The 21,708-nt window shown below is 43.2% G+C and overlaps 1 protein-coding gene across 10 annotated transcripts in view; it reads right to left on the bottom strand.

Moving 5' to 3' along the window:
* The window catches only part of LOC106057102 (uncharacterized), a 133,559-nt gene that overhangs the window by 22,313 nt on the left and 89,538 nt on the right, over positions 1-21,708 (bottom strand). For all 10 annotated transcript variants that reach the window (XM_056024510.1, XM_056024513.1, XM_056024508.1 and 7 more), the window contains one exon: positions 10,707-13,018. In XM_056024510.1, coding sequence (XP_055880485.1) covers positions 10,707-13,018 — 2,312 coding nt within the window. The remainder of the gene's footprint in view (positions 1-10,706; positions 13,019-21,708) is intronic.

Genomic DNA, 21,708 nt, shown 5'->3' with positions numbered 1-21,708 from the left:
ATCTCCGTGCTGCTCATGTAAGCTGCGGGCGATATCATGAATGGAGCTATCGATGTCAAGCGGATCATTCGGCTTAGATCCAATATTGTGTCCACATAGTTAAGCAATTTTTATATTATTTTAGGATCTTCACTTTATGGTAGGGCTACTTAACATATTGTAATAACTTAAGCGAGGCAACTCAACGAGGCACATATATCTTTATTTACACGACATCACAAGTTCATAAAACATCATCTTTCTTAGGCACAGTCTTTTCACTTCGGCTCTCAACTTGGGCGGAAATCGTTCTCCTCTCTTCCTAATGTTGACATCCTTTTCAGTCTAGTTTATCACAGTGCGCACCTTCTAGCTTAGATGTCGGTGCGCATGGCGGAGTTATAACATTGCCCCCTTCTTAGAGCTTTTCGTCCCGAAAAGAAACAGTGCAGTGGAGCTTTGACAGTTCCGGTGGAGGTAGATCAGTGGGAACCACAGACGTTAGGGTGCCTGTTGCCCACAAATCCATCTGCACAGTTTCCCGTGGTCGTCGCTTCCTCTTGTTCCAGTTGGCCAGTCTACGCTTGGGGCGATATCGTGGTCGCTGCTTCGACCTCATGACGATAGTCGCTGATGCCAGCCAGCTGACGCATGGAGAGTTAGTGGAGGTCAAGGTTGCCAGCCATGTAACACAAATGCATGTTGTGGCGATCACCGTAGATTCCAGGGTTGTTGTTCTAAGACGCTGAGTCAGCGGGCCATTTCCATGGACGTGTCGTGACACAGTTGAAGGCCCACAGCTAGCCATGGTCTCAAGCACATAGTCTTTCTCAGCTTCATCTGTAAAGTATGCCCATGAAGCATCCTTGTAATGTTCATCCACCACTACATCAGGTTTCGCTGGGATTAATTCACCACAGTTCAAGTCACTTTCACTGATGTGGGCAGAAGTACACATTTCTATCAAGTTCAGGTCTTGTAGCTGGGTTTCTTGGCATGGGCACTGTCCCCGCAGGACGCCGCATATACAGCTCATGTCAATCGCCTGGATGCAGTTGCCAAGTATGAAGTTCTCTCTTATGACGCTGCCAAAGTCAAATTCGTTGTTTCTGCCTCGGCCATTGTTGGGGCCCGTATTCGCAATTTCACCAGACGACATCCAAGGCAAGGAATCAGAAACGGTCTTGAGGCTTTCATGGTTTGAGTTCTCATCAAAGGTACTGACAGATAAACAGAGGTCTTTAAGGTCCACAGCAGCCAGCTTGGACGCAGACCCAACGTTGTCTTGATCTGTCCGGCTCGTTGCTGCTATACCAGGAACACAAGTTTCAGGCTCATAACAGACTTTTCTAGTTTCTTCATTTGTTTCTTTTCTTTCAATTCTGTATATCCCATTGAGATCGCCGCATCAATCGTTGTCACGTTTCTCGCCATGAAGGTCATCCCCACCAGACTCGCCCACAACACAGTCACAGACAGCGCTCCAATCCCCAGCGCCTCCATCACCACTGTTTGTGCAGCCACAGTCCTGACCAGACAACTGCTCCTTGCCTAACGAGTTTATTCCACAATTTTATCACTTTGGTCTATTTGGCCTTCTACTTGCAATACACTTTCATCTACTTTGTTCAACATTATGTTCCTGCTCATGTTTCCCATCATGTTCCCAATCATGTTCAGTTGTTCATCAAATGCATCCACAATGAACTTGCCAATGAACTCAACAATCCCAAGTTCAATTTCAAATGTGTAGGTCGTTCTCCCTTCTCTTCCTAATGTTGACATCCTTTTCAGTCTAGTTATCACAGTGCGCACCTTCTAGCACTAGCCTTGATGGCGGTGCGCATGGCAGAGTTATAACAATAATATAAATATAATTTGAAATAGGATGATAAAAAATTATTTTGTGATGATCTCTTACTCTAAAAAAAATATCCACAATAACAGCTTGTCTGAAAATGGATGAAGTTTTTAAGAATCTGTTTATCAAGAGCTTAAAAAACATTTTCTAATCAACACGGGTAAATCGCGCGCATTCGAGGCGTAAAATCTTTCTTTGTCTCTGTATTTAAAAATAAAATACAGTGCAGGATGCGCAGATAAGATGCGCAAAGACATGTTTTGAAGTCGTCGTTCCTAGTTCCAAGGTCTAGACCTAAACCTAGAGTAGGATGTCTGCCTGGTCGTGCGGTTTGCGCGCTGGATTGTCGTTTGGATTTATCGATGTTTCCGAGTTCAAACCCTGCCCGCTCTCATCCCCCGTCGTCCTGCGGGAGATTTGGACTAGGGAGTAAACTATCTTCAACTCTAAAGGAACATCCAAAACATTTTCTAGACCTAGGCCTAGTCTAGATTCTAGACCGAGATCTAGATTCTAGATCGAGATCTAAATAGATATAATCTTCAAAAGTCTAGATCCAGATCTAAACTAGATCTATATTTAGAACTAGTCAAGAAATCTAGTTCTAGCCTAGATTCCAATTCTAGTTCTAGTCTGAATTCTAGCTCTAGATTTAATTCTAGATTCTAGTTGTAGTTCTACCTAGATCAAGTCTAGATCTAGATCAAGAACTAGTCTAGAGACCTAGTCTAGATGTAGATCTAAATTATAGATCTAGACTATATCATATCTAGAACTAGTCAAGAAATCTAGATCTTGTCTAGATCTAGATTCTATATATATATATATATATATTCTATATTCTGGATCTAGTCTAGAACTATTAAGTAAATAGAGCCTAGAGCGATTATGATCAGGATTAGTAGGCTTACTAGTGGTTAATAGTGTATTAGCCTATGCTGTTCGCAGGCCCCTTTTTTATTTCTTACTACGTCTACTCCAATATATTTATCGAAATTGTTGAGAAGAAGTAGATATATTGGAGCAGTGGAGTGATGGGGGGGATGGGGCGAGTGTTCGGTCCGCACCGGTCGACACTATTTTGGGGGTGACAACCAAGTTGGGAAAAATTATAACTTGGCGAAAGCAGACACATTGAAAAAGATAATAATATAATCTCGAAATATATCTTGGAGTAATGGCGCCACTAGGGGGAGGGGGTGTGAGGGGTGCGGTCCGCACCAGTCGACACCATTTTGGGAGTGACAACCAAGTTGGAAAAATTATAACTTGAGAAAAGCAGACACATGGGAAAAGATAATAATAAAATCTCTAGATATATGCCCAAATATGCCTTGACACATCTAAATGTTTTAAAAACACTCTCAGTGACTATATCGACAAATAAAAACCCGCGGGTCGCGGGTAAAATATGTCTAGTTCTGAATATATTTTATTATTGAGCTTTGAAAGAAGATATTTATTTGATACAGTCTATTTTGTTTATTCTGTACATACAGTGATACAATGTCGTAATATATTGCTATGATTCTGGTGGTGTTGCGGATGAGGTGTGTGTTTGTCACCCAGCGAGAGACGAGCAGTCAACCGTGATGAGTGGCGACGGTCATCCGGGACACGACGACGCTTCTGGAAGAATATGTGTTGTGAATAGTACTCAGGCCAGTTACGTCGGATGTAGTCATATGATCAATCAGAATGGTCAAGAGACGTTCCGTCGGTTTCTGGAAGGCAAGGCCAACGAATGTGTCCCAGTCGAGAAGTTCACTACAGCATAGATCGCGACAGGCTTGATTCAGTGTGATTCAGCGATGTGTTTCTGTGCGGCGCATTACGACGGTTTGGTACAGAGTAGAGTCAAGACACCTCATGAGTACGAAACGACGTCTTGGTATTGAGTTTGAGTTTTGGCACATCGGCACAATTTAGGCCATGTCGTGCCCGTAATCCTTTAAGGATCACTCTCCCTTTACATAACAAGGGCTAAATTCTATACAGTTATATAATTAAAAAAAAGGTCTATTCACAGTTAAAATAGTAAAGGTAGTAAAAATTTAATAATTTGGTAAAACTATTATGTAAATATTATATCTTCACAGTTCAAAAATCAGATCTTCGTAGACAATCCCACCTCCCGGACAAAGCCCAGTACCTTCACATGGTCGACATTGTCGAATAGTGTTTCAAGGTGTGTGTTCTAAAAAATTTCTCCCTGACATCCTGGTATCTGGGGCAATCAACGAGGATATGTTCCACGGTGAGGCGAGAGTCACAGTACTCACAAAGTGGGGGCTCCTCTCTCTTCAGTACAAAGGGGTGCGTGATTAGGGTGTGGCCATTCCTAAGTCTGGACATGGTCGTGCTACCACGCCTTGTCAGAACCTTAGATGTGGGCCGCCACCTGACATCCGCCACAATCTGCCAGAGTTTATTGTGAGTCTCAGCCTCCCAATCGGTCCTGCCACTCTCGATAGGTAGCAGTTGATTTGATTTTGATTTTAGGCACATCGGCACAATTTAGGCCATGTTATGCCTGCATTCCCTTAAGGACTACTCTCTCTCTACATAACAAGGACTAAATTCTATACAGTTAAATCATTAAAAACAAGGTCTATTCACAGTTAAAATAGTAAAGGTAGTAAAAATTTAATAATTTGGTAAAAATCTAATGTAAATAGTACATGTTAACAAATTCATTAATCAGATCTTCGTAGACAACCCCACTTCCCGGATAAAGCCCAGTACCTTCCCAGGGTCGACATTGTGGATTAGTTTTTTTTAAGTTAGTGGCTCTAAAATATTTCTCCCTAACTTCCTGATATCTGGGGCAATCAACGAGGATATGTTCCACGGTGAGGCGAGAGTCACAGTACTCACAAAGTGGGGGCTCCTCTCTCTTCAGTACAAACGGGTGCGTGATTAGGGTGTGGCCATTCCTAAGTCTGGACATGGTCGTGCTACCACGCCTTGTCAGAACCTTAGATGTGGGCCGCCACCTGACATCCGCCACAATCTGCCTGAGTTTATTGTGAGTCTCAGCCTCCCAATCGGTCCTGCCACTCTCGATAGGTAGCAGTTGATTTGATTTTGATTTTAGGCACATCGGCACAATTTAGGCCATGTTATGCCTGCATTCCCTTAAGGACTACTCTCTCTCTACATAACAAGGACTAAATTCTATACAGTTAAATCATTAAAAACAAAGTCTATTCACAGTTAAAATAGTAAAGGTAGTAAAAATTTAATAATTTGGTAAAAATCTAATGTAAATAGTACATGTTAACAAATTCATTAATCAGATCTTCGTAGACAACCCCACTTCCCGGATAAAGCCAAGTACCTTCCCAGGGTCGACATTGTGGATTAGTTTTTTTTAAGTTAGTGGCTCTAAAATATTTCTCCCTAACTTCCTGATATCTGGGGCAATCAACGAGGATATGTTCCACGGTGAGGCGAGAGTCACAGTACTCACAAAGTGGGGGCTCGTCTCTCTTCAGTACAAAAGAGTGCGTGATGTAGGTGTGGCCAATCCTAAGTCTGGACATGTTTGTGCTACCACGCCTTGTCAGACCCTTAGATGTGAGCCGCCACCTGAAATCCGCCACAATCTGCCTGAGTTTATTGTGAGTCTCAGCCTCCCATCGGTCCTGCCACTCTTAATAGGTGGCAGAGGCAATACTTTGTCTCAGGTCCGAGCAGGGAATTTGGGTTCCTGACACCGCATGATTTCTATGGGATTCTATTTCAGAGATTTGGTCAATGGGTGGGGTTAAATTTTGGATGGGTTCTCTCATTCGAAGGCCCAACGGCTGTATGACGTTAGGCCTTCGATTGTATAATTCTACCTCTGTGGGGTTAAATATTGAGTCGAAAGCAGGGTTCGTGGGGTTGGATTTTAGCTTGAATATATACTGCATTGCAAGCTTTTTCATTCTTATATCCATGGGGAGTTCTCCAGCATCCACATGGAGACTTGGGATAGGTGATGTACGAAACGCGCCGAGACAGAGACGCAAGGCAGCATTTTGTATTGGTTCCAGTATTTTTAGGTACGACTTCCTTGCTGCTCCATATATTATGGATCCGTAGTCTAGCTTGGATCGAATTAGACTCCGATATAGCAGCAGCAAGGTATGTCTGTCAGCTCCCCAGTCCGTAACTGTAATTTTCTTTCTAAGGTGTTCATGTTTTTCCCATAAGTAAAAATGACAAAGTCATCAACATACAAAGAGCACTCTATGCCAGGGTACAGAGCATTTATGATGCTGTTTATTTTAATGTTGAATAGGGTGACTGACAGAATGCTGCCCTGGGGTACACCCATTTCCTGGTCATGAGTGTCAGAAGCGGAGTTGCCCACTCGAACCTGAAATTTTCGATCTTTCAGGAATTCTCCCACAAAACGTGGGAGGTGTCCCTTAAGCTCCATAAGCTCCATGTCACGTAGAATGCCATGTTTCCAGGTTGTGCCATAAGCCTTTTCTATATCGAAGAATACAGCTACTAGATGTTCTCTTCTGAGTAATACATTTCTAATATAAGCTTCCAGCCTTACCAGGTTGTCAGTTGTTGTCCGCCCCTGCCGGAATCCACACTGGTAATTGGAGATCACTTTATTCCTCTCCAGGTACCAGACCAGCCTACTGTTAATCATTCTTTCCATGGTTTTGCAGATGCAGCTTGTTGGTGCTATTGGTCGACAGTTAGCTGGGTCAGAGCCGTCTCTTCCCGGTTTAGGTATCGGTATAACTGTGGCTTTTGACTTTTTGGAACTCTGGCGTGTAGTGTGCAGTGGATGATTTTTCTGCTGCTATTGAGGATGCAAGGCAGTCAGCTATTTCTCTGGGGGACGTGACAGTTCGTCCTTGGTTTTTCAAATGCCCTATTGCATTTGATTCTTTCCCTTTGATTCGCCTTACTGCCTTCCAAACCGCTCTAGCAGAAGTTTTGGCATCCAGACTGCCGACAAAATTCTCCAGGAATTCCTTTTGGCTGACCGTATGGTTTGTCTAGCCTTTGCTCTAGCTATCCTGAATAGCTTTAGGTTTTGCTGGGAAGGATTCTTTATAAATGCAGCCAGTCGTTTTTTCCTATCGCCAATAGCACTTTTGCAAGCTGTATCAAACCATGGTTTGCTAGGCCGTTTTGGATTTGCAGAGGTTAGGGGTACAACTTTCCTGGCTATACTTAGTAGCTTGCTAGCAAAGGTATCAGCTGGGTTCTGTTCATCGAGGATATTTTCTGTGATATCCTCGGAGCATCTTTTTTGGAATTGTTCCCAATCGGCCTTATTCAGTTTCCACCGCTGAGGTCGTCCCAATGAAGGGAGATTGTTAGTAATGATGATTGGAAAGTGATCACTTCCCCGTAGATCATTGCTAACTGACCATTTAAAGTCGTCCAGAAGTTCGGGGACGCATACGGTGAGGTCAATGCATGTGAGTGATCCAGTCCCTGTGTGCAAGTAGGTCGGTGATGCATCATTAAGTATGCATAAATCATGTTGGAGGAAGATATCCTCCAGCATACGACCTCTTGAGTCGGTATTGTTGGATCCACCCATGGTGTTATGGGCATTGAAATCCCCAAGGATTAAATAAGGCCGGGGTGGTTGTATCAATAGGTCCTCCATGTCTGTTGGGTTTAATGGAGAGCCTTGTGTTAGATACAGGCTACAGCAAGTGATAACCTTGTGAAGGGTTATCCTAGCTGCTACGGCCTGTAGTGTGACTCCACCTGATGCTCTCTCTGCATCCTCAACATTCTTGTTGTAAGCACTGTAGCTTCGGAAACTGATGCTATCTTTCAGAAATGTTTCCTGTAAGCAGACAGCTACAGGAGTCTCAGAGTCCATCAGTAGCTGCACTTCCTCATAATTGGCATTGAGGCCTCTACAATTCCACTGTACAATTCTGGAATCCATGGCTTATTCTAAATGACCTACTTGGAGCTATTTGGCCTTGCCCCCGGAGGGGTTTCCCTTTATTCCAGTGACCTTGGTATTTTTATTCTTGGGTTTGGATGGAGAGGAGGACAACCCCCTTTTGGGGGAAGTCTTTCTCTCTGGAGAGGGGAGATCCCTCTGGTTAGAGCGGAGGTTATTTCCTCCTCTTTCACTTCGGGTATCCTCTCCGCTTTGATTTATCCCCTTAGGGAATTGGTCAACCTCTAATTCGGTAGAGGTTGGGGTGACTGGCTGGGTTCTCTGAGGAGAACCTGTGTCAGACATGATGTCTCCAGGTTCTCCCGGAGTATTGGTTTTGACATGCTGCTCAGTCTCCATGCTCTCATCAGCGAGCACAGAGAACCTGTTCTTTAGCATGACAACAGGTCTTTCTTGTTTCTTCAGAGGTGTGTCTTTGGCGGTGTTTTCTTCTGAGTTGGAGGAGGAGGAGGGGGTGGTGGGGTCAGTTGTGTCCGTTTGTGTGGCTATGGATCTTCCTATCTTAGCAACATCCTGGGCGTAGGTCTTTGTCAAGCCGAATTGGACCTTGGGTAGGGCCAATACAGCCTATTTCGCCTGGCTGAAGGTACATCCATTTCTTGCCTTGTACTCCTGCAAGGCAACCTCCTGTTTCCACACAGGGCAGTCCTTGGAGTAGGCTGAGTGGCCAGCTTGACAGTTTGGGCACTTGAACTGGGCTGTGCAGCCCTTGTCCTCATGACCCTCTCCAGCACATCTGGCACACACAGTGTTCCTCTTGCAGACTGCCGCGCCGTGTCCATATTCCTGGCACTTGAAGCACCTCATGGGGTTAGGTATGTAGGGCCTCACTGGAACTCGTAGGTATCCTGCCTTCACATACTCTGGCGGTGTCCTAGTTCCGAATGTGAGGATAATAGTGGCGGTTTTGACCTCCTCACCATCCCTGCGCCTGGTAACGCGCCGGGAATGGGTGACTCCTTCAATGCCCTCCACTATTTCCTTCTCGGAACATTCTAGTAGGTCCCTAGAGCTGATTACACCTCTGCTGCTGTTCAGACTCTTGTGTGGCATGACTTCCACTTGGAGATCACAGAGTCTTCTGCATCTTAAAAGCCCATCAGAGTGTGTCTTGCTATCTACTTCTACAAGAAGTTCCATTGACTTGTGTAGCTTAGACACACTCTTGGGCTCTCCCACTACTGTCTTGAGTCCCTTATAGATAAGAAAAGTGCTCAGCTTTGTCAGGCTTTTCCCCTCCTCTGTGCCCTGACCACCAAAAATGATGGCCAGGTAATACAGCTTTTTGTGGCCTCCTCCTTTTTTTGCCTCAATACGGCTTCTCTTGCCCAGACTTAAATCTGGGGCAAGTAGTTTATTGGTTTTTTCTTTTATCCATATATATTTTCTTGTTAGTTCGGCACCTGTGCTCCCCACCCGCCATCGAGTCCAACAAGGGGGCGGGCCATTCGGATGTCCAGAATGAGCCCGCCAGGGCTACACAAGTGCTATACTCAGTCAGCTGCTACATCGGTCATGTGTCCGATACAGCAGCTCCATGATTGACCCTCCAACCACCGCCATCCAGCATAGGTCGACGACGTATGCTGGTAACGTGGCGTGACAAGCCGGTTGACCCAGAGCGGGCCATCTGGGCCTTAGGTCTAGGGGAACTTGGAGCCAAAGTATTGTGTTGTGGTGGTTTATCCTCCGATAGCCACTACTCAAACACCAGGATCTCTTTATCCCCCCTTACCCGTCGCAGTCCACGGCAAACGGACTGGTGTAGGACCACTCCAGAAAGAAATTCTAGTGCACAATAAACGTCTTCCGAAAGAATGAAGGGTCAGAATGTAATAAAGATTATGTTCACACACACACACACATATAAATATTTTTTTTGCCGGGGGGGGGGAGGGGGGAGAGAAAAATCCCCCCAACCCCCCTTCCCGAAAATAAATCCAGGCTACGCCCATGATCGGATGTGAACAGCATAGTACACCATTACCCGATTAAACGTGTACAAGTCATACAAATTGTAGTCTAGATCTACATCTAGTTCTAGAATCTTGATGTAGTCTAGAAATCTAGATACGCTAGATTCTAGATTGATAAAGTAGATCTAAATTTTTAGATCTAGTCTAAGTCTGAACCCAGTCAGGCTGAAATAGAGGACCGCATTGGAAACCGGTTAGTTGTACGGGCTCGTTTTTTTTATTTTCCTAGCGCCTCTATTCTATAATATATTAGGCAAAATTGTTGTGGAGATGTAAGTATCTGGGAGGCTTTCATGCTGTTCTTAGGTGATTAGTTAACGCAGGATTTAAGGGAGGTCTACTTTAAATCCTTATTCCAGAAGAATTATAAGAGCCTTATCATTGACGTGTCATTCTGTTTGCTTTAAGTGAAAAATAACGCCAAATGATTTTTAAAATAAAATAAAAAATTACTTTAAGCGATCAAAACAAGACTATGGTTTGAATATTTCTGGTCCATTAGTGAATTCGATGGAAGCCGCCTCTCTTTGAAATCTTGGATTCCTAAGTTTTAATTTGAATTTCTTTCACAAATATATCAGCGGGAAAAAAAACTTTTGAAGTTGATGGAATTTCAAAAATGCATAATTAACTAAGTCTGTGGGGCTGGGGGATCTACCAAAAACTATAAAACATGGCAAGGGGTCTACGAGATAAAAAAAAGTTTGGGAACCACTAATCTAGTTGATAATTTAAATATCGATGGCACAACATATGTCTATCATACTCTCTAAAGAATGAACTATCATTGCCACAAATCGTACAATTCTAGTTTTACAATTTCAAACTACTTAGCATATAACGATATGTAGAGAAAAAAGTGCCTAGCGTTGTGGACATAAATATAAACGTAACTTAGTAATGCCCTGTGAATAAATTAAATTTTAGTAAATAGAGAAATACTTACACTAATGTATTCTGGTTCATTAGTGACATAAGTTTTCTGCAAATTATCAAAAGCGTCTAAAACGTCCTTGATAATTTTCTCCTTGTCCGGTGTCATGTGAATGGGTTGGTCACTTTGTTGAAAACCATGCCAATATGTATGAGAGATTTCTGGGGAGTAATCATCTGGAGATAAGAGAGCATATATAGTTCCATCTTCTGTCCTACTTCTGTCTATCTCACTTCTATTACATCCATAAGTGCTGCAGGAGTTGTCAATGCCGAGAAATATTCTGTTGATCTCATGGAGAAGTGTAGAGTCCCTAAAAAGACTACTATTGAAACTGTCATCGTATGGCTCTAGGTCATTCATCTGATCAGTGTTGTCGAGGGATAGATAATGACTGATTTGGTTATTATTGTTATTAGAGAAATTGCATCTCTGCATTTCCTGTACAACTGCACTGCCTGAGTTAGCCTGAGAATGTGTCTCAAATTGTCTGTCCTGGCTTACTGTTGAATTCAACGAATCAACACCAGTAAAGTGGTTTATATTTGGATAAGGACTTTTATTAAGATAATGCCTAACGTCATCTGTTTGGCGATGAAATTGTTGAGATGTTTCTTCTTGTTGATTGTCAGCAACAACATAAGCATTGGCTGATTGCTGTTGAATATTAAGGTTAACTTGATCGATGACATCTCTTTGATTTCTCGCAAACAGTGAATGATTGTTTATTAATCGTTGAGTTCCCCTAGCCTGATCAGAATTGACAGTGTTCAGAAGTTCTTCAATCTCCTCAGATGAAAGATGCACAGGTCGACCCGCTTGTATTGCTTCTCTGTGCTGCTGAAGAATTGCAGCAATAGGACTTCGTATCCCTGGACGCTTAAACCGAGCAGTATCAGACGAAAAAGAAAGATTAGTTGGCAATGAGTCCGAAATATTACATTTGGATGATAAAACTGTATAGCTCGACTCATTACCATCATCATTTAGTTGTCTGGATCTTGGAGATGGCATATGCTTGGGAGACTCTGCAGAGTTACTTTCACTGGAATATTGTTGATTTTGAAGGTCACTGATATCATTGAACATACTGTTTCGTGATAAACCATGATAATTATCACTAACATTATCAATGACTGGGTTGGATCTGATTATTGCTTGATTTAACACGGTGAGGTTGTCAACAAGATGACCTTGGTGATCCTGGGCGTGGTTCAACTCTTGACTAGTCCGCTCCAGTGTACGATCCATATTTATATTCGAAGAGTCTTGCTTATCCTGATTTAAAATTATATTGGCAGATGACTGAGATTGGTTTGTATTGTGAATGATAATTAACTCTTGGCCTTGGGGGGTGTAAATTATGTTTGGTGAATACATATTAATAGCAACGAGTTGTGACTCGAGCGGGGAGACTGGCAATACAGTTGCACAGTTGGCAAGTACAGTTGCAGCTCTCTGTTCTGCCAAGCTGTAAGCTGCATTGTTATCAGAATGGGTTGTGAAAGAATGGTATTCTTCTTTAAGTCCTCGAGAATGGTATTCTTCTTTAAGTCCTTGAATGTTTTGCATATTTTCGAGGATAACAGTTTCAGTAAGCGAGCCTGAAACATTATCCTGAATAGATGCACTTTCCACTTTAATTGCCCTGTTCTCAGGCAGTTCATGTCCAGTATCAAAGTCAAGCCCTGGCAATACCTGGTAATTTTCTGTGTTTTGATTATGCTCTTGGAATGAGTTCATTTGGTGATGCGCAGCTCTAGGAAGTTCCTCTATATCATCCAATTGCTGCTGTTGTCGTGGATGAATGGGATGAAGGTGAATTTGGTGGTGATCTTGCTGCTGCTGTTGAGGGTGAATCCGCTGGGAATGGTTTATGCTCACCATTTCATGTTGAACATTTCTCACTAGTGGACTGATCTGTCGAACGCCTGTTGTGACATTTTCGTTAATGTCAACCACAGCTGTTGAAGTCGTAACAGAATGAGCTGAAGAATGATGAGCTTCAAGTCCGGTCATTTCCACTTTCTGGTCCCAGTCTTCGACAGTCATACAATCATGTAATAATGTGCCGAGACTAAAAGTGTTGTGCTGATGTTGTTGTTGAAGCGGTTGCTGACTCAAATGTATTTGCTGAGACTGGGTGTTGTCAAAAACATCTCCAGAAGTGGACATGTCATCTTGGTCATATTCACTAGACAATGATGACCTATTGGAACTTGAAGCTTGTTTGTCAAATGATTTAGTTAACTGTTTTACTCCATTCTTTTTCACTGTTTTTCTATAAGGGATTTCTCCTTTCTTAGGTCGTCCCATTTTAATAGCTAGAGAAAAGAACAAAAAAAGTCTTAAAATTTAATATTTAAAATATAATTATCTTTGCTATATATTACCCGAGGCCGCGAGTATATATAAATATAATATAATTATAAATCATTATCTTTGCTATAAATGTATATATATATATATATATATATATATATATATATATATATATATATATATATATATATATATATATATATATATATATATATATATATATATATATATATATATATATATACTAGATAGATTTATCCGCTGCCCGCGGGTCTTAACTTGCGTATTGCTGATATAGTCACTGATATAGTGCATTAGAAACAATTAAAGAAAATAATAATGTTATAAGTAAAGCGAATACATGAATTCATGAATAAAAAAATATTATAAAATGGCGCTAAAAACAACTAATTGACCTGAATCTAATTTTGTATGAAAACATTGGCTTGTGTATAGATCTATATTTAGAAGCACGCGATATCAAGAAAAGAGTTGCACTAATGGCAAACTAATGTATGAAAAATGCTTTAGAAAAACCAATTTGAATGTTAATTTGATTAAAATATGAAATGAATCGACTATAGTTAGTATGTTCATGTGTTAAATTATAAAACTATCTTTGCGAAGAGAAGTTCAATCATCTTAGTGTTGAATTAGAGTTTTAGACCTAATATAAAATGTTTGTTTGTAAAATGTTTTACATATTTCGGATGTTCCTTTACAGTTGAAGATAATTATTTCCTAGTCCAAACCTCCCGCAGGACGACGGGGGATGGGAGCGGGCAGGGTTTGAACCCTGGACCATAGATAAATCTGAACGATAGTCCAGCGCGCAAACCGCACGACCAGGCAGCCATCCTTAATATAAAAGCTGGGCTATTGAGTCTGCTGAATAGAAGTTGTTTGGATGCTTGAAGTTGTTTTATAAAACAGATATTTTAAAGGAGGGCGCAAGGAATCAATAATTTAAGCATAATTAAAGCTTTTCTTTTGCAAACACACTCAGCCTTCAATGCCTTTGATTTCATTCTTTGAATTAAGGCCTTTATAAGTAGCCTTATGGAACCTAGCTATTTAGCTAGTGACTATAACATTAGCTTTCGATCTGCCACAGAAGATATGTTCTGCAAGCCAGGGAACATCAGATTGATTTGATTTGATTTTTATTTTAGGCACGTCGGCACAGTTTAGGCCATATCGTGCCTGCAGAGTAGTCCCTTAAGGACTACTCTCTCTCTAAACAACAAGGGCCAAATCAAATTCTATACAGTCATATCATTAAAATCAAGATCTATTCACAGTTAAAATAGTAAAGGTAGTAAAAATTTAATAATTTGGTAAAAATCTAATGTAAATAGTACATGTTCACAAATTCATAAATCAGATCTTCGTAGACAATCCCACTTCCCGGATAAAGCCAAGTACCTTCCCAGGGTCGACATTATAAATTGTATTTTTCAGTTAGTGGCTCTAAAAATATTTCTCCCTGACATCCTGGTATCTGGGGCAATCAACGAGGATATCTTCCACGGTGAGGCGAGAGTCAAAGTACTCACAAAGTGGGGGCTCATCTCTCTTCAGCACAAAAGAGTGCGTGATGTAGGTGTGGCCAATCCTAAGTCTGGACATGGTCGCGCTACCACGCCTTGTCAGACCCTTAGATGTGGGCCGCCACCTGACATCCGCCACAATCTGCCTGAGTTTATTGTGAGTCTCAGCCTCCCATCGGTTCTGCCACTCTCGATAGGTGGCAGAGGCAATACTTTGTCTCAGGTCCGAGCAGGGAATTTGGGTTCCTGACACAGCTTGATTTAGGGCTCTCTTTGCTTCTCTGTCTGCGGCTTCGTTTCCCTCAATGCCAACATGGGAGGGGACCCTGATGAAGGTGACATCCCTATGGTCGGCTGTTATTTGGTCCAAATGCTTCAGGCTCTTTCTGATGGTTTAACGGCCATAAGTGCAAGCGATATTGCATGCAATTCGGCCGTAAAGATGGAGCAGCCATCGAGAAGTCTACGGGAGATTGTTTTGTTCCGAAAGGAGCAGGCACACGCGACCTTTCCATCCATTAGGATCCGTCTGTGTAGATGGTGCCACAATCTCCGTAGCTCTCCTGCAGTTCCCTAAAGTGGACTTTAGTATGCTTGGGTCTGTATTTTGTTTTTTGAAATTAAGGAGGGATACATTTAATTTGGGTTTATTCATTAGCCAAGGAGGATTCGGTGGGGTTTCTATTTTAGAGATTTGGTCAATGGGTGGGATTAAATTTTGGATGGGTTCTCTCATTCGAAGGCCCAACGGCTGTATGACGTTAGGTCTTCGATTGTATAATTCTACCTCTGTGGGGTTAAATATGGAGTCGAAAGCAGGGCTCTTGGGGTTGGATAAAGCAGCAGCAAGGTATCTCTGTCAGCTCACCAGTCCGTATGGCTGAGTACTCTAAGTATGTTTAATGACTTTTGGCATTTCTTCTTAAGTTCCTTAATGTGGGGGAGAAAATTAAATTTGGAATCTAAGGTGAGGCCTAAAAATTTTGTAGTTTTCACGACAGAGATCTTCTTTTTGTGTATAAATAGTTCAGGGTCTGGGTGGAGTCCCCTTAGATTACAAAAATGCATACTAACTGTTTTGGAGTCAGAAAATTTATAACCATTATCGTTTGCCCAACCCTGAATTTTGTTTAAACATAAATGTAATTTTCTTTATAAGGTGTTCATGTTTTTCCCATAAGTGAAAATGACAAAGTCATCAACATACAAAGAGCACTCTATGCCAGGGGACAGCGCATTTATGATGCTGTTTATTTTAATGTTGAATAGGGTGACTGACAGAATGCTGCCCTGGGGTACACCCATTTCCTGGTCATGAGTGTCAGAAGCGGAGTTGCCCACTCGAACCTGAAATTTTCGATCTTTCAGGAATTCCCCCACAAAACGTGGGAGGTGTCCCTTAAGCCCCATAAGCTCCATATCACGTAGAATGCCATGTTTCCAGGTTGTGCCATAAGCCTTTTCTATATCGAAGAATACAGCTACTAGATGTTCTCTTCTGAGTAATACATTTCTAATATAAGCTTCCAGCCTTACCAGGTGGTCAGTTGTTGTCCGCCCCTGCCGGAATCCACACTGGTAATTGGAGATCACTTTATTCCTCTCCAGGTACCAGACCAGCCTACTGTTAATCATTCTTTCCATGGTTTTGCAGATGCAGCTTGTTGGTGCTATTGGTCGACAGTTAGCTGGGTCAGAGCCGTCTCTTCCCGGTTTAGGTATCGGTATAACTGTGGCTTTTGACTTTTTGGAACTCTGGCGTGTAGTGTGCAGTGGATGATTTTTCTGCTGCTATTGAGGATGCAAGGCAGTCAGCTATTTCTCTGGGGGACGTGACAGTTCGTCCTTGGTTTTTCAAATGCCCTATTGCATTTGATTCTTTCCCTTTGATTCGCCTTACTGCCTTCCAAACCGCTCTAGCAGAAGTTTTGGCATCCAGACTGCCGACAAAATTCTCCAGGAATTCCTTTTGGCTGACCGTATGGTTTGTCTAGCCTTTGCTCTAGCTATCCTGAATAGCTTTAGGTTTTGCTGGGAAGGATTCTTTATAAATGCAGCCAGTCGTTTTTTCCTATCGCCAATAGCACTTTTGCAAGCTGTATCAAACCATGGTTTGCTAGGCCGTTTTGGATTTCCAGAGGTTAGGGGTACAACTTTCCTGGCTATACTTAGTAGCTTGCTGGCAAAGGTATCAGCTGGGTTCTGTTCATCGAGGATATTTTCTGTGATATCCTCGGAGCATCTTTTTTGGAATTGTTCCCAATCGGCCTTATTCAGTTTCCACCGCTGAGGTCGTCCTAATGAAGGGAGATTGTTAGTAATGATGATTGGAAAGTGATCACTTCCCCGTAGATCATTGCTAACTGACCATTTAAAGTCGTCCAGAAGTTCGGGGACGCATACGGTGAGGTCAATGCATGTGAGTGATCCAGTCCCTGTGTGCAAGTAGGTCGGTGATGCATCATTAAGTATGCATAAATCATGTTGGAGGAAGATATCCTCCAGCATACGACCTCTTGAGTCGGTATTGTTGGATCCACCCATGGTGTTATGGGCATTGAAATCCCCAAGGATTAAATAAGGCCGGGGTGGTTGTATCAATAGGTCCTCCATGTCTGTTGGGTTTAATGGAGAGCCTTGTGTTAGATACAGGCTACAGCAAGTGATAACCTTGTGAAGGGTTATCCTAGCTGCTACGGCCTGTAGTGTGACTCCACCTGATGCTCTCTCTGCATCCTCAACATTCTTGTTGTAAGCACTGTAGCTTCGGAAACTGATGCTATCTTTCAGAAATGTTTCCTGTAAGCAGACAGCTACAGGAGTCTCAGAGTCCATCAGTAGCTGCACTTCCTCATAATTGGCATTGAGGCCTCTACAATTCCACTGTACAATTCTGGAATCCATGGCTTATTCTAAATGACCTACTTGGAGCTATTTGGCCTTGCCCCCGGAGGGGTTTCCCTTTATTCCAGTGACCTTGGTATTTTTATTCTTGGGTTTGGATGGAGAGGAGGACAACCCCCTTTTGGGGGAAGTCTTTCTCTCTGGAGAGGGGAGATCCCTCTGGTTAGAGCGGAGGTTATTTCCTCCTCTTTCACTTCGGGTATCCTCTCCGCTTTGATTTATCCCCTTAGGGAATTGGTCAACCTCTAATTCGGTAGAGGTTGGGGTGACTGGCTGGGTTCTCTGAGGAGAACCTGTGTCAGACATGATGTCTCCAGGTTCTCCCGGAGTATTGGTTTTGACATGCTGCTCAGTCTCCATGCTCTCATCAGCGAGCACAGAGAACCTGTTCTTTAGCATGACAACAGGTCTTTCTTGTTTCTTCAGAGGTGTGTCTTTGGCGGTGTTTTCTTCTGAGTTGGAGGAGGAGGAGGGGGTGGTGGGGTCAGTTGTGTCCGTTTGTGTGGCTATGGATCTTCCTATCTTAGCAACATCCTGGGCGTAGGTCTTTGTCAAGCCGAATTGGACCTTGGGTAGGGCCAATACAGCCTATTTCGCCTGGCTGAAGGTACATCCATTTCTTGCCTTGTACTCCTGCAAGGCAACCTCCTGTTTCCACACAGGGCAGTCCTTGGAGTAGGCTGAGTGGCCAGCTTGACAGTTTGGGCACTTGAACTGGGCTGTGCAGCCCTTGTCCTCATGACCCTCTCCAGCACATCTGGCACACACAGTGTTCCTCTTGCAGACTGCCGCGCCGTGTCCATATTCCTGGCACTTGAAGCACCTCATGGGGTTAGGTATGTAGGGCCTCACTGGAACTCGTAGGTATCCTGCCTTCACATACTCTGGCGGTGTCCTAGTTCCGAATGTGAGGATAATAGTGGCGGTTTTGACCTCCTCACCATCCCTGCGCCTGGTAACGCGCCGGGAATGGGTGACTCCTTCAATGCCCTCCACTATTTCCTTCTCGGAACATTCTAGTAGGTCCCTAGAGCTGATTACACCTCTGCTGCTGTTCAGACTCTTGTGTGGCATGACTTCCACTTAGAAATCACAGAGTCTTCTGCATCTTAAAAGCCCATCAGAGTGTATCTTGCTATCCACCACTACAAGAAGTTCCATCGACTTGTGTAGCTTAGACACACTCTTGGGCTCTCCCACTCTCCTTATAGATATAAAAGGGCTCAACTTTGTCAGGCTTTTCCCCTTTTTTATCATCAATTCGACGTTTCTTGCCCAGACATAGGTCTGGGGCAAGTAGTTTTGTGTGTGTTTTTTTGTCCATGTACGTAAGTAGTAATTCGGCACCTGTGCTCCCCACCCGCCATCGAGTCCAACAAGGGGACGGGCCATTCAGAAGTCCAGAATGAGCCCACCAGGGATACACAGGTGCTATACTCAGTCAGCTGCTGCAACGGACATGTGTCCGATACAGCAGCTCCCTGATTGACCCTCCAGCCACCGCCCTCCAGTATAGGTCGAAGACCTATGCTGGTAGCTCGGCATGACCAGACGGTTGACCCAGAGCGGGCCATCTGAGCCTCAGGTCTAGGGGAACTTGGAGCCAAAGTATGGTGTTGTGGTGGTTTATCCTCACTAGCCACCACTTCAAACATCAGGATCTCTTTATCCCCCCTTACCCGTCGCAATCCACGGCAAATGGACTGGTCTAGGACGTAATGATTTTAGAGATAAGGAGACAGAGTGATTATCAATGAAGGCAGACTGATGACCACTTTGTCATCCAGGAGGCTGAGGGCTTTGCACTGGGGTTTTATGCCTCCTATGTGAGCCCGGAATGTTCGGCCGCACACTGGGCAGGTTATTCCAGCTGGAACTAGTGTCGTTTGCCTTGCTTTTCTTCTCTGGCGTTTTTCTTCTGCCAGCGTTGTTCTTTTTTCCTTAGCAACCTGTGCGCCAGTTTTCACAGCGCGACGCCATGATGCTCTGTCATGTGCCTCTGTCTCCCAGGTGCCAGGGTCTATGCTGAACGCCTTCAGAGAAGCTTTGAGGGTGTCCCTGAAGCGCTTTCTTTGACCACCTTGCGAGCGCTTTCCTTCGCTTAGTTGGCCATACAAGAGTCGTTTAGGGATGCGGTGGTCTTCCATTCTGTAGACGTGACCTGCCCATCGCAGCTGGGACTGCATCAGGATTGTGTGGATGCTTTGCAGACACGCTCTTCGAAGGACTTCAGTATCTGGTATTTTGTCTTGCCATTTGACATTTATTATTTTTCTCAGATATGTCATGTGGAAGTGGTTCAGTTTCTTTGCATGTTTACTGTACACTGTCCATGTTTCTGAGGCATAGAGCAATGTAGGGAGGATGACGGCTCTATATTCCCATAGCTTTGTATTTGTGGTGATATCACGTCTGTTTCAGACATTTTTAGACAGTCTCTCATAGGATGTACTGGCCTTGGCGATACGCAGGTCGATTTTCCGTTTCTGGAGAGTGTGCTGCCAAGATATATGAATTTGTCCACTGCGTTTATATCCTGTCCATTTATAGTGATGCTTAGATCCGAGTAGGCTTTCCCAGGAGCAAGTAAATATAAGACTTCAGTGTTGTTTGTATTTATGGTAAGGCCAAAGTCTGAGCATGCTCTTGAGAAGTCACTGACGATGCTCTGCAGATAATTTTCAGAGCAGGCATTTAGGGCATTGTTGTCAGCAAAAAGCAAGTCTCTGATTACTGCTGAATTTGTTTTTGATTTTGCTCTAAGCCGCCTCGGGTTGAATAGGCCACCATCAAATCTGTATGATATATTTATCCCGTTGTTTTCTCTATTTGTGAATGCATCTGTCAGCATAGCAGAGAACATGATACTGAACAGTGTAGGTGCTAGGACACAGTCTTGTTTTACCCCGTTTGATACTTCGAAGGGCTCTGATGGTTCTCCACTTTCTTGGACACGAGCCTTCATGCCATCATGAAATAGTCTCACCATGGTTATGAATTTTCGTGGACAGCCATACTTTGACATAATCTTCCAGAGTCCTTTTCTGCTAACAGTGTCTAATGCCTTTGTTAGGTCAACATATATTGAGAACAGGTCAGCATTTTGTTCCTGGCATTTTTCCTGGAGCTGCCTTGCTGCAAAGATCATGTCAATGGTTCCACGCTCTTTTCTTAAGCCGCACTTGCTTTCTGGTAGTAGACCATGTTCTATGTGTTGTATGAGCCGATTTAGTAGGATGCGTGCAAGGATTTTCCCAGCAATAGAGAGAAAAGATATTCCTCTGTGGTTGTCGCAGATCTGGCGGTTTCCTTTTCGCTTGTATAAATTAACAATTGTGGCATCTTTAAAGTTTTGTGGTATTGACTCTTTTTCCCACATAATTAAGAAGAGTTTATGAAGTCTTTCAATCAGGGCTAATCCACCTTTTTGTAGACCTCTGTGGGAATGGAGTCAGCTCCTGGGGCTTTTACGCTTGCGAACTGTTGAATGGCAAGATCTGTTTCCTTTAGCGTAGGGGGGTCATCCATTTTTTCATTTATTAGTACTTGCTGTAGCCTGTCTATGGCTGCTTCATTTATGATGGAAGGTGTACCTTTTCGAAGTGCTCTGCCCAGCGTTTTAGGATTTCTTCCCTATCTGTCAATAGGATTGTCCCATCAGCATTTAATAGAGGGGATGAGCATGACTTTGTGGGTCCATAGATTTCGTTTATGGCATGGTAGAAGTTCTTCATGCCGTGCTTGTCAGCAAATTCCTGTATTGTTTCCACTTTCTTGCTAAGCCAGGTATCTTGCATTTGGCGTAACTGTTTTTGCACATTTTTGCGGATGTTAATGAATTCATCTTTAGTGGACTGGGAGTTTGGGTTGTACAGATACAATTTATGGAGCTTGTGCTTTTCGTCTAATAGTTTTCTGATCTCAGTACTGTTTTCATCCAAGCAGTCCTGATACTTTCTCTCCATAGGACCGAGTATGCTTAATGCTGTGCTATGGATAGCTTCTTTGAAGCATTCCCAGCTTTTATCTACATTTGATTCAGTTAGAAGACTGATGAGGCAGTTTTCTATCGCATCTGCAAGCGACTTTTCAGTTTTGTCATCTGCTAAGCGGCGGTGTTTAGCCTTTTTAGGGGTTTAGATTTTTGCGGACGTCTCTTTGGTTGAATACGAATGTTTAGTTTTGTGATGATGAGGCGGTGGTCTGTTCCACAATCTGCACCACAGCAAGATTTGGTG

Source organism: Biomphalaria glabrata, chromosome 3, assembly GCF_947242115.1.
Source record: "Biomphalaria glabrata chromosome 3, xgBioGlab47.1, whole genome shotgun sequence".
NCBI classification, from domain to species: Eukaryota; Metazoa; Mollusca; class Gastropoda; family Planorbidae; genus Biomphalaria; species Biomphalaria glabrata.
The sequence above is the reverse complement of the archived record's forward strand: the minus strand, read 5'-3'. Positions and strand labels throughout refer to the sequence as shown.